Source organism: Coturnix japonica, chromosome 2, assembly GCF_054131305.1.
Source record: "Coturnix japonica strain WE chromosome 2, WE-NBRP24, whole genome shotgun sequence".
In the NCBI taxonomy this organism is placed as follows: Eukaryota; Metazoa; Chordata; class Aves; order Galliformes; family Phasianidae; genus Coturnix; species Coturnix japonica.
Window position 1 is genome coordinate 85,028,407 of NC_140664.1, and position 13,049 is coordinate 85,041,455.

Sequence of the window (13,049 nt, forward strand, 5' to 3'; positions counted from 1 at the left end):
AAAAATACTGTATTGCATTTAATTAGCTGACACTACTTAAGAAACACAGTTCAGATGTTTAAGCTTGATCTTTGGTTCTTCCATTCCATTCCGAGAGGCTAAAAGATAGAGTGGGAAGAAAGTCTCCACTTTTATGCTCACACGTGTATGTGTATTTTATGCGAAGCTTAAAATTTCAGAAGTATTTGTTAAAAATCAGAAAATCCATATTTTATTTTGGAGAAATTGCCTGCAAGTTTCAACTAAGCTGTACGTGATCTGTACAGGCTGATCTACAGCAGTTGAGTCATGACTACCAAATTCAAATATCTGGTCACTTACATGGTATTGAAGGTTTAAATGTAATATTCTTGGAAACAAATGGCTGGTCAGAGCCCTAAAGCTGAAATGTGTGCGTCGATACATGTCAAAATGTTACTTACTTTACAGCCAGGTTTGTTCATACTTGAGGAGTCTAATGATAGCTTTAAAATGTAATGCTTGCAATATTACATTCTATATCATACACTGGGACATTTATTGCATTCTTAAACAAAATATTTCTTTTTTTTTTTTTTTTTAAATGAAGTGCAGTAGTTACATTCATATCTGAACATAGTCTTCTGGTGGGGAAAAGTGCTTACTGATTGCTAAAGGCTCTTGCTGATGAGCATTTGTCGTTCAAGGAGGTACTATAGGCGACTGTTTTCATTTGCTGTTAGTTAAGAGCCCCTTCGGAAAGGCAACAAACAGGCATTGCGTCAGCTCTCTAGCACTCACAACTGGTAGCACAGCAGCATAAATTGCCATCAACTGTCAGTTCTATTCATCTTATAGGGCATGTAATTATGAATACATATCTACCATATATAATTATATATAATGTAATTGTATACAAGCATATGCATTTTTATATTACAGCGTAGCCATCAGAGGTCTTAAAGTGTAACATTTTTTGCATGTGCATCTCTAATCTCCCTTCTACCCATTGGTGTAAAAGTGGGACATAATTCCAGGGACAATAGGGTTTTTAACTGATGTTGAAGGAACTCCATCAGAGCCTTAAAACAGCAGAAGGGGCTCCAGAGCCACAGGATTTCTTCTGCTGTGGCCCTGTGATGGGGTCACTCAGTTTCAGCAGTGACAAGGGAAGGAGGAAAATCTTTGTCCCATTTGATGATAGTTTACTATGGCTGTCCCATCAACCTTCCTTCAGTCATCATCTGCTTGGTTATCTCTTATAATTAAGCAACAAGCACCCAGGAGACAAGAAGAAAAGCCTAATCAAGAACAAGGAAGCCACAGTAAAAATTCCTCACATAAAATAATTTAAGTGTTGAATACAGGACTTAGAAGGGTCCATCAGTCCCACAGCTAAACTTTTCCTTCAAGGTACACTGAGAACTACTCAAGGCCCTTTTTTTCTGCCAAATCTTCAATCTATTGTTTTAAAAGTAAATCATATCACTTTCTCTACTTACCTATCAGCTTATTTTCCACATTACAGAGTATACATAGTAGAAGTTATATATATATGACGCTGGTTTCCAGCTACATTGTCCTGCTGAACTGTGGAACATAAAGCAATTGTTGATAAAGGAAGGATAGGAGATATGTGCATCTCTGCAGCGAGACTGACTGCTCTCCTATCAGGCACCCTTAGCTTGTATTAATAATAGTGTGAATTGTGTTTGCATATTGAGAAACACCAAGGAGCGTGTTAATGTTTCACTCCTGAGACCTTCTGAAGGCAGAAGAGGAATGTCCACAGTGCAAAACAGCTGCAGTTCCCTGCAGTACGAATCTTGCAGTTCAATGTCTGGAATCCAACGCAGACTGACACTTAGCCACTGTGAATGCACTGAATGAGTCACGATACCTACAGAAGCAATATATGCTTCCCTTTCTTACTGTCTTTGGAGATGAAACACCTGAAAGATCTTATTTCAAGGCTGAGAGACAGTAAATTGCATTCAGGACCTGATGAGATTAGTTTAATTTTTAGCTGCCCCAGGCAGCCACACTGAACCCAGTATATGTGAACTTATTTTCCACAATATATATATTTTCCCTTTCCAGAGAAAATAAGGTTATTTACCAGTACTTTTTTGTTTAACCACTGTCATGTACCAAGACAAAGGAAATGCCAGAATTTCTGCCATTACCTTCATCCGTTTTAGCAAACAGAGTGGCAAAGTTTCCATGTTCACAAGCAACAAGGTTTGGTGGAGATCAGCCTAGAGCAGAGCAAAATGACTTGTGAGTTCTGACCAAAGGACTGTCAGGGCTCTTACTTCATTCTTTCTTTGTCCTTCTTACACAGAAGTCCTTTCAACAGCTGTGTCTCCCTCATCCCCATAGTTCCAAATGTTTCAGGTGCTGTAAAGGTGTGAAAGGACAAACAAGGGCTCCTGTTTCTATTGCTTTGTGACTCTGTAATTGACAGAGCATTGCTACCTGAAAAAATTGCCCATTTATTACAACATCTATTGTTTTCGTTGTTACATACATTCCAGGCAACTAACGCTGGTTTTCCAGTTCACAAGCTGAAAAAAGCATTTTCAGAACAAAATGATGATTTGTGAGGCCCTTGTTTTAGGTCCTTGGTTTTGCTCTTAAAGCACTAAGCTTTACACATGACCTGTAGGCAGAGCTGAAACTGTCCCTTTTGCCCATCTCCCCTCTTGTATAAATGACTTATGTTAGACATTCAGAAGATGGCTCGCAGGGGCAATGTGGGGAATTGGGAAAGGTGTTGGGAAGGAAGATGTGAGGGAGGTTATTTAATATCAGCGAGAGAGCCAAACACATAGTCTTTGTGCAGTAAAGGTGCAGGTGCATCTAGCAGCTGAACGAGTAGTTCCAAGTGGATTGAAGTTGATGAAGCTTCATTTTTATCTTGAATTTAGAAGTCATGGTAGACAAAGCAGCATCGCAGTCTGAAAAGAAAATGCAGTAATGAAACTCCCTTAGCCTCATCCTTTCTGCAAAAAGGGAATAGAATGAGACACCCAGTTGTAAACCTTATTAATCTCTCTGGCTAGAGGCTTTGACTACTGCAGTGTTTCTGCCTCTATACAAGAAACACGTTAGCCAAAACAGGGAAGATAGGAAGACAGGAGTCACTGTGGTGATTTCTTTCTCTGTGTTATTATCCATGTCCGTTGTGCTCCACCCAGACTATAACACTACACTGCTCAAGTTAATCCATAGAAATAAAAAATGTGAATTACAGAAGAGGAAGTTTTTGTTGTCTTCGTGTTAGAATAAATGTGGCCTGGAAGATGAGCAAAAGTTTTGCAGTGTTGTAATTGCACTGTAATTTATCAATAGAAAAATACTTAAAAGACATCTTTCTTAAAGTGGGTTGCATTTCTGTGTTAACAAGGGCAAGGATTCTAATATTTCTCATGTCCCCTAAACCTCTAGGTAGGGACTGGGGAAGTAAATCCCCTCCCACTGTAAGGGCAGAGCAAGTCCAAGATTGCCTCATGAGACTGAATGCATACAAGTCTATGGGGCCAGATGGTGTGCATCCCAGGGTGCTGAAGGAGCTGGCTGAGGGGGTTGCTGAGCTGCTCTCCATCATATTTGAAAAGTCGTGGCTGTCAGGTGAGGTCTCAGATGACTGGAGGAAGGATCACGTCACTCCCCTTTATAAGAAAGGGAGCAAGGAAGACTTGGGGAACTACAGGCTGGTGAGTCTCACCTATGTGCCTGGAAGATCATGGAACGGATCCTCCTGGGCAACATGCTTGATCACGTAAGGAATGAGAGTGTGATCCATGACAGCCAGCACGGCTTCACCAGGGGAAAGTCATGCCTAACCAACCTGGTGGCCTTCTATGATGGAATGACGGCATTGGTGGAAAAAGGGAAGGTGGCTAAAGTCATTTACCTGGACTTGAGCAAGGGTGACCTTATTGCAGCCTTTCAGTATCTAAAGGGAGCTTATAAACAGGAGGGGAGTGAACTCTTTACAAGAGTAGATCACAGCAGGACAAGAGGAAATGGTTTTAAGCTGAAGGAGGGAAGATTTAGGTTGGATGTTAGGGGAAAGTTCTTTACTATGAGAGTGGTGAGGTGCTGGCATGCGCTGCCTACAGAGGCTGTGGATGCCCCGTTACTGGAGGTGTTCAAGGCCAGGTTGGACGGGGCCCTGGGCAGCCTGGTCTGGTATTAAGTGTGGAGGTTGGTGGCCCTGCTTGCAGCAGAGGTTTTGGAGCTTCTTGATCCTTGAGGTCTCTTCCAACTCAGGCCATTCTGTGACTGTGTGATTCTGGTGTTTTCTAAAGATGAGCGTATTCTTACATTTATTAAGAAATTTGAGTTTGACTATGGATAGTTTGAAGGATAATTGAAATCTTTAAATGTGTCACATAACATCAAATCATGGTATTAATATTGCCTATCCTCATTCCCCTTGCACAAAATCTATAGCGACTGTACTTCATAGCACATCGTCCTGTTTCTCCAGATTGAAGCAGTAGTTCATCCTCCCCTGTCATGCTTACAGCTCTCCTCAGCAGGAGATTTTCTTTAAATATCTTCTTTTCTGCTTATGAGAGTTATTAATTTCCCCTTATATTGCTGAACAGCCACTACAGTGTTTCCCTCCATTCTGGATAGTTATTCCCCTGTATTTTATTGCTTGCTTTCATGAGTATCTTCCTGTAACAGAGCAGGGCTTAGTCATGGTTAGCGTCTGGCTTTAAGAAACATCGCAAACTCTATTTTCTTCTGAAGTTCTGCACAGTGTTATTTAAGTTTCCACATAGTTTTCATTTTGCTGCTACTACATATACCTGCTGCTTCCAGGAGGATAAAAAGCCAGCCAGAAGTTTAAGCCAGTGTGTTCAGGGTTCATTCATTTTTCCTGCTTCTTATTTCCTGTCTTCATCTTATGTCTCTGCATTGCTTTATTACTGAAGGCTGCGACTGGGCCTTATTGATGTCACAAGATAATAGAACCAGGGCAATAAAAAGCACAGGAAGAAATGTCACAGTAAGAAGCAGTTCCCTCTTGGAGGATGCAGCCCCGGCTGCTGACAGTGCCAGTGTCTGAATTTCTCAGGGTGACTGGGTTCATTGTCATTATCTCTAATGAGTATACAACGAAGAGCAGTAAATAAAAGAGGAATAGATTTCCTCCACACTCCCCTGTTTTATTTTATCAATGGCTTAATTACAGCCTCATTATACTGAGGAGCTATCACACATCTGATCTAGGACTTATACATTAATGAAAAAGAAAAAAGCATGAAATTTGAAGACTAAATGTTCATTCTTTTCACTTTACTATCAGCTGTTATATGGATGCCAGGGACAGCTTTTAAAATGATACATCTAGTGAATGACCTCATTTTCACTGCTTTGATTTTTGCCCATCTTGGAACTCCCAGATATTTTTAATCTTCAGGCTGCTGGCACAAAAATAACCATTTGGAAATGAAGTATCGGCAGAAATACTGGCTGAAGATTGGTACCATTTCAGGGTCAGATTTACTTCCTGCTTCAGTAAAGGTTATTTCAGACACTGATGGAAATATTCCTGCCTGTTCAGGAAGATGTTGGACCACCAGGGGCTGACTTTATAAAATCCTCATGAGCGAGCCCGGGGCCTTCTCCCATCTGTGGAACGGCACTGAGCCTTTGTTCCAGAACAAAGGATTTCTGTTTTGTGCAGTGAGGTGGAGACTGATGTCTCCTTCATGATTGTTCAGGTTTCACACAAAGGGTCCATTCTCAAGAATGGCTGGAGCAAGCAGAAAAGGAAGGGTCAAAAATCATCCCTGCAGCATGTTGCTGCTCAGGCGCTGCAGTCGTGATAGGAAACAGCAAGTGCTGCAGAAAACTTAAGACAGAAGAAAATGGCTAAATTGTGGAACTGAAAATACTACCCTAGTATTTTAAGTGGCAGCTGGGAGAGAGGTATCCGTGTCATCGTGCTAATGCTATCAGAGAGTTGATTATCATGCAGCTGCTGGACCTAGCTTTATTTCCAAAGAATGGCGTGCTCCATCACTCTGAACTGTAAGGAAAGTTGGGGAGGGCAGGGAGAGACTTAAATCTGCAGAAACCAATTATGTCAGAAGATGTGAAGTCACAGTTTTCCTGCAGGCAGGCTCTGGATTCTTTTGCTCCCCCTGCTGCTGACAAATTTTATGACAGCTGTTTTCAGCTTTACAGAAAAGTAAAGTTCACAGAAATCTGTACTGACTTGCAAGTGCCTGAGGGATCATTTCTGTAAGAGAATGTCCCGCTAATTCACATCAGTACTATTATGATAAACAGCTTTCAAATGCAACTGTGCCCTGACATTTTACTGCACACAGATCTGGGGCTTTTTGCTTCACAGGATCACAGGATTAGTCAGGTTGGAAGGTCCTCTAGAGTTCATCTGGCCCAGCCTCCGGCTTGGAGCAGAGTCAGATGTGAGGTGAGGGCAGGTTTTCTGTGGAGCTTTACCAAGTCTTGTCTCAAAAACTTTACACAAGAAAAAGACCATTTCTAAGTTACAAGAGCAGATCACTGTGCTAAACCTCAACAGCACACAGTGGGAAACTTAAATACTTCCCTTTGGGCTGATCAGACTTCATCTTAAAAGGCTTTTCTAAAATTCCTCAAAGTTGCTAAAACAGGGGTGGCTGGATGGAAACTGCTTTGTGACGTGATGTATGAAAAAGGTAGGAGAGGGTTCTGGAAGAGGTAGGAGAGGGTTCTCTTCTGCTAAGGGTCAGGGTTTGGCATGCAGGAAGCTCCCAGATCAAGACGGTGGTGCTGGCCTTTGCTCTCACACCATACAACAGAAATTCCCACACAGTTTCCAGATAACTTCAACAGTTAATAGTAGTGTGCTTTTAGATAAAAAAGAATAGAAAAATCTTAATCTCAAAAGGCAAAAAGTTGTTTGTGTTGATTAATTTTATCTTATACTTGCATATGATTTCCTATCAACAAGTAATAATACCTTTTTGATAAGGTGTTTTTTTGTTGTTTGGTCCGCAGTAAAACATGAAAACCTTTGTGTAAACTGACGTGTGATTATGTCTTCTTCTGCAAGAGCCTTGCTGAACATTTTTCATGTTGTTTGTCTACCTGACAGATTGCATAGTGGAATGAATGCTTCAGGAGGCATTAGGAAATTGTTTATACGTTGAATAGAGCCATGCAACAGAATACACATTCCAAATGTAGTCTGAAAAGAGGCGTGACTAATTAATAGCAACTATTTCCATAGTTTCAGTACTAATAGTTAGCAGTACACAACTTTGTATTTTTATAATGGAGAATAGAAGTAAGTGCTATTTTCTTTAACATTAGGATGCTGGAGTAAGAAAAATCCCAGTACGCAGTAATTTAGATGATTCCATTTTCAAAGTCCCACAGTGAAGGTATATACAAAAATGGTCATTGAAACTCAACCAAAATCAGGTGCGGTTTCTTTCCATCCCCAAAGTCTTGCAAAATATGAGGTTTATTCCTCTTTTGTCACGTTGCAAACTGGAAGACATTCTTTCACCTTGTAAAGGTGTCTACAAGAGCAGCTCATCCTGTTTTGTAAGCCTTGAAAGGAGACAGAATTATGGAAGTTCTGCTTGTGTGGGAATGACAGAGGCCTTGGAGATATGCAGCAGTTCAGGAGGTCAGACTGTGTAGAATACAGGATAAGTTTATTTCATAGAATTCATTTATTGCACATTTTAAAAAGCAACAATCATGCAATATTCTTTCACATTAGTAAAACGATTAACGTAACTGATACTGTCTCATATATCTGAGGGGTAAATCAAAGATGATATAAGTAATAAAGCCTTCACTGAGCATCAAATACCATAAAGGGGCAGAAGAATGTCATGAACAAGGCTTGGGTATGTTAGTTAAGATACAGCCTTCAGTACACACACAGAATAGTTGGAGGGTTAAAGACCTTTCTCAGACAGCCACACTTCTTAAAACATATCGAGTTCAAAAAGTGATAGGAAACATCTGCTCAGTTGTTTTGCAGTGGAAAATTATGAACTCTGTTTCAACACAGAAGGCCCTTTTGCAGGTTCACTGTTCCACCCACTTGGTTAAATCCCCATGGTTAAATCTGTTATACCAATCTGGAATGAGACCAGGTTGTGTCTAACTCATTTTTAAAAACATTCATTTTGGATTTCTTAGCCTCTTTCTCAGGAACAGTCATGTCTTTGTCATCGGTGTTCTTCTAACTGGAGGTTGCACTGAAGTCTGAGAGTGCCATGCTGTTGTTCGTAGCTCACCAGGATACCCTTTAATCTTTGTATTTATCAGTGAATGTCCTAGGAGATGCAGGGCTTTCCATAAGTGCCTAAAAGCAAATCAGTCAGGCACCCTGCAGATTACTCTACACATGACAATAGCCTTTGTTAGCATAATGTGTTATCATGCATTATGTAGTGTGTCTCTGAGGTCTAGCAATCCCTGTCAACAACCAGAATAAATGGAAATAGCTTCCAGGAGCTTTAGGGCCTTTGAAGAGGCCAAACAGTGATAATTCTGGAAAATAAGAGAGATCACGTGTGCAACATCTGACACTGAGTTTCATGAACAGTTTTTTACAAGCATTTGTGAAAAGTCGGATGCACACAGTACACTTAATAAGAGATGAAGGAGAAGTTTGAGCACTACCAGTTGGAAACCTTCCCAGCTGCAATAACAGTTTGGTGTGTTCTGTCAGGCTGCTTGACAGCAACAGTTTTCAGTGCATCTTCTTTCAGCATGCTTGGACACTGAATTTGCTAGATGAGAAAAACAAGGTTCCACGTGAAAGTAAACACAGGTACTTATTGAGAGCATCTCAGTCACAAGTGAAGGGTTTGGGGTGGGATATTTTTAATGCACAACTGGATTGCAAAAGAAAAGAACTAACATTAGATACTTTGTATGCACAGAATAGTGCTGGATAATGGCACATTGCTGTTACAGACAATGCTTCTACAAATGCCTTGTCTCAGTGAGGAATGCCCAGATCTGTAGCTGACAGCAACTCAGACTGCACGCTGGGGAAAGGGCATCTCTGATTATGCCCATTTTCTTCTTTATGCCCTTTGCTTAGGTATACCCAAGCAACACTGAGCAGGGAGACAGCACTGATCTAGTTGGAGCTTTGATCTGGTGCAGCACAGCTGTACTGGTTTTCACACAGCTGTAAGTTGACATATTTAATGACATCTTTCACTACAACTTCACTACACCAGATCAGTTAAAGACACACTACCTAATCGCACAACCCTTCAAATCACTTCAGGTGATTAAAACATCTTCAGCAGTACTCAGGCTAGTGTTCATACAGAGATAACCCTGTAATAAATACTATCTTACTTATTCAGACTTCCATATTCTCTGTAGTATTCCACTCTTCTGCCTCTATCTTCTTTTCCTGTATTTTTGAAGTGATCACTTCTCAGCTGAAATGCCATTTAAATGACAAAAGGCTTTAATGCCATCCTGCACTCATACTATATGAGAGAAAAATCAAGTTAGCTGAGTGCTATTTATCAGCACTGACTGCCAATTAGAGGTGGGTCTGTAGTTTGCAGCAGTTGAGGAGGGATGCCTGCGTGCCAGCTGGGTAGTAGTCATTACCCTGGTTTGCAAGCTGGCCTTTCTGTTGTCTGAGTTGGCTGGAGATTGAGTCTGTTCCTATCAAGGCTAGAAATAAACTTCAAAGGGAACGTGGCTGAGAATAACTCTCTTAGTTGCTTTTTTACATGGAGTCTTTCAACGATAGTAACTGTGCTGCTCAGGAGGATGCTAATTGTGTTGAGTGGTACCAGCAGCATAAAGGTTGATGTTTTCAGAAAACAGAAAGCTATAGTTGAAGGGTGGACATGTTTGCATCTAATGTTATTTACTGGACTTTGAAGATAGATTTGAGAAAATATTCTTGCTGTAGTTGTTTTACAGTTAGCTTGTATAAATCACTGCAGTCTGCCTTGTCTATGACACTGAGAGAATTTGCTCTGTCACTTTACAGTAACTTCTTAACAACTGGATTCTCAGCCTCACAACCTTCTCTGCTCTGGATTGTCTCCTCTGCTTCAGTTGTGTCCTACGCAAGTAGCTTAGCAGGGGCAGAGAAATGCTCACTAAAGCAGAAAAAAGAAATACATAATCATCAAGTTAGCCTTCCACTGTTACCTTCCTCCATGTATTACTCTGGCACTGAGAGATGTGGTTTAGTGACCATGGGTGATGGGTTGATGGTTGGTTGAACTAGATGATCTTAGGGGCCTTTTCCAATGTTAATGATTCTATGAAATACATTGCAAGATGGATTCAAAGTAATGGAGTAGAAGGTTCGATTGTTGGGGAAAAAACCTGTTACTTACACTCAGAAATAGGGAAGAAAACTATTTACTATTCCTCTGGCAGGAATACAAAAGGTTTTGCCACTGCATAGGCTGTCAGAATGTGAGACCTCCTACAGTTCTCTTAGTCACAGACCTTTAAAAACTTCTGTGTGCTGGATACATGGAGGCTCAATAGAAAGGACAATCTCTGGCACACAAGCAAAGAGCAGGAGTGAAATCCCGACTGCCCTGGAGGCTGTAGGACTTCAGAGTCTGGCTTAGAAGCCACGTGAGCGTGTATGGATGTGACACCTGGATAAGAGGAGAGACAGATACTATGATATTAACTTACAGGTTAAAAAAATAAAAGAATGCTTTTGGAATCATAGAGAGCCATCAGATTTAACAGTGAATGTGCATATTTTACATGGTACACTGGCATTTATGCTTCCCAGTTCTTCCCTCTCCAGTCAGCTTGCTTCCTTTATGTGTGCTCTTCTGGGAGAATAGCAGAAAGAAACCACCTTTTTAATTTTAAAAAACACATATACTTGAAAGGAGCACCTTTTTACAGAACAAAGTCCTGCAGAAGCTGTCAGTAACAGTCTTTGGGAAGTGCCTTGAACCACCAGCTGCAATGAGGCCCCTCAGTCCAGACTGAAGCCCTGCCCTAGTACTGACCAGAAGGTTAAACAGTGTGTATTGCTGGTGTACCATTTGTTGTGGGCTTTTTGTGGAAGGTTTCCTTTCATATGTGGTCTAAACAGCACATTCCTTAAATGACAAGACCCAGTGGATTTGTGGCCAGAAGGCACCATGTCTGCAGGGCTATGGCTTCTGAAGACCTTTGCCTTACTGTCACATGCATTGCATACTAACAGCTCCATGAACGGCAATGTGTTTAGTCCTCTAGTCTTAGATCTAGATCAAGTCTCTGGGTCCTGGAGTAGTTAAAGTCTTTATTTACTAAAACATTTGATAATCTGTTCTAGGGAAACAGATGTCTCAAACAGAGCAAGCGCTGTAAAATGTCAAAGCTCCTTGCTGTTTTTGTAAGAATTAGGCTATTCAAGTACATCCATTTGCAGGCACCATACAAAAAAGTCCTTACATGTGTGTCAGCCTTGCTACATGAGGAGCCTGAAGAGCAGGAATTGTTCCTGAAGTTAACATCCTTCTCATGTTTACATGCATAGTCAGTGTTTTTGAATGCAAGCTGAGTATAAATGCACTGTATGTTAGAGTCCTTCTGCATTTAAATTATTGAAAACTTCTTTAAATTGTTGTGAAAATATTGCTTTGAATACACTTCCTAAAGCAAATCATTATCTTTATGAGCTTTGCTTGCGAGTGTTTCTTTTCCAATGTTTCTGGTTAAGAGAGACGAGAATCTGTCTTCCACTTTCTTAAGAACAATAAGGTTGCCTGTAACTTTTTCAGCATCATCAGCTGTTGTTGAAGATGTGAATTGGAAATGATTCAGGTGGCTCTCTGAAGAGCCTTTTAAATACCTTACCTCCAGTTTCTTCCTGGTTACGGTTAGATTGAACCATAACATTCCAATTGTTGGAAACCAAGAACAGGAAGCCAGTATTGTTAGGCTTGCACATGTGTTATTTTTTCTATGACTGCTTCATAACCTATTGAGTCAGAACTCTTGCTTAACGTCTAGGTTTTGTTGTATTCTTTCATTGGTCTGTGTCCAAAGAGGCAGAAACCTCAAAGAATATTCGAATAAGATGATTAAAGTTAATAATTAAATATGTTTGTCTTAGTGATGATGAAACCTTAATCATTGCATGCTACAGATCTGTCAATGCTATAGAAAGGCAAGTTGTTTTGTTTTGTTTTTACTATCTTCTTCCTTTGTTTAACATCAAAAATGCCCAATGTTTTTGACCAGGAGGTCCTATCTTCGTGCTTTCCTTCAGAAATATAAGCATTTCTTAATTTTGTTCTTCTGGCTTTCCTTCCCAGCTCTGTTTTGTGATGTTCTGGACACCAAATGTGTCAGAGAAGATTTTAGTTGACATAATCGGAGTCGACTTCGCTTTTGCAGAGCTGTGTGTTGTTCCTTTGCGCATCTTCTCCTTTTTCCCAGTTCCAGGTAAAAACAAAAACAAAAACTCAGCTTTGAGCTATTGCCATAGAGTCAGACGTAGCTGTACATGTAAGAATGGTTAAGTGCATGCCTAGCACGATAACCCTGTTTTTATCAAAGTCAGTGTAGACCAAGACCATTTACATCAGCAGTCACGATGCAAGTGTTGCAGTAAGAGCAGCCTGTCATTAGACAGACTTCTGGCTGTCCAAAGCAAGACCTGAATTCTGTCTATTGCAGATGAACAAGAACATGGAGATAGCATTATTAGTGATACATATGTGCATGTATTGTTCTTCTACCAGGGCTGCAATTAACTTCAGTGTAGCATCTAGGACTAACTGCACAGTGACACTGCCTCCAGTAGTCTCCCTTTCAGCAACCAGTCTGAATGACACTTTAAGATATCATCGCATCATCAAAAACAGGATATTAGTTAATGTCCCTATTCAGGAGAGAAGCTTAACAGCAGTGTTCAAAATCTTTCCTCTCAAAAAACTTTCTGACTTCTGTAAACAAATGCTATGTGATGTAGTGAAGAATATAAAACTATCCTATCCTAAATATATATTCATATACATGTATACTAAATATATCTAAACTCATGTTGTTTAAGCAATTTGCACATGAAAGCTACTTCATTTCTAGTA

General features: G+C 40.4%; 1 protein-coding gene across 2 annotated transcripts in view; it reads left to right on the top strand.

Annotated features, from left to right (window-relative positions):
* Positions 1-13,049, top strand: part of ANKH (ANKH inorganic pyrophosphate transport regulator) — a 102,152-nt gene that overhangs the window by 78,247 nt on the left and 10,856 nt on the right. For both annotated transcript variants that reach the window (XM_015854397.3, XM_015854398.3), the window contains exon 9: positions 12,276-12,405. In XM_015854397.3, coding sequence (XP_015709883.1) covers positions 12,276-12,405 — 130 coding nt within the window. The remainder of the gene's footprint in view (positions 1-12,275; positions 12,406-13,049) is intronic.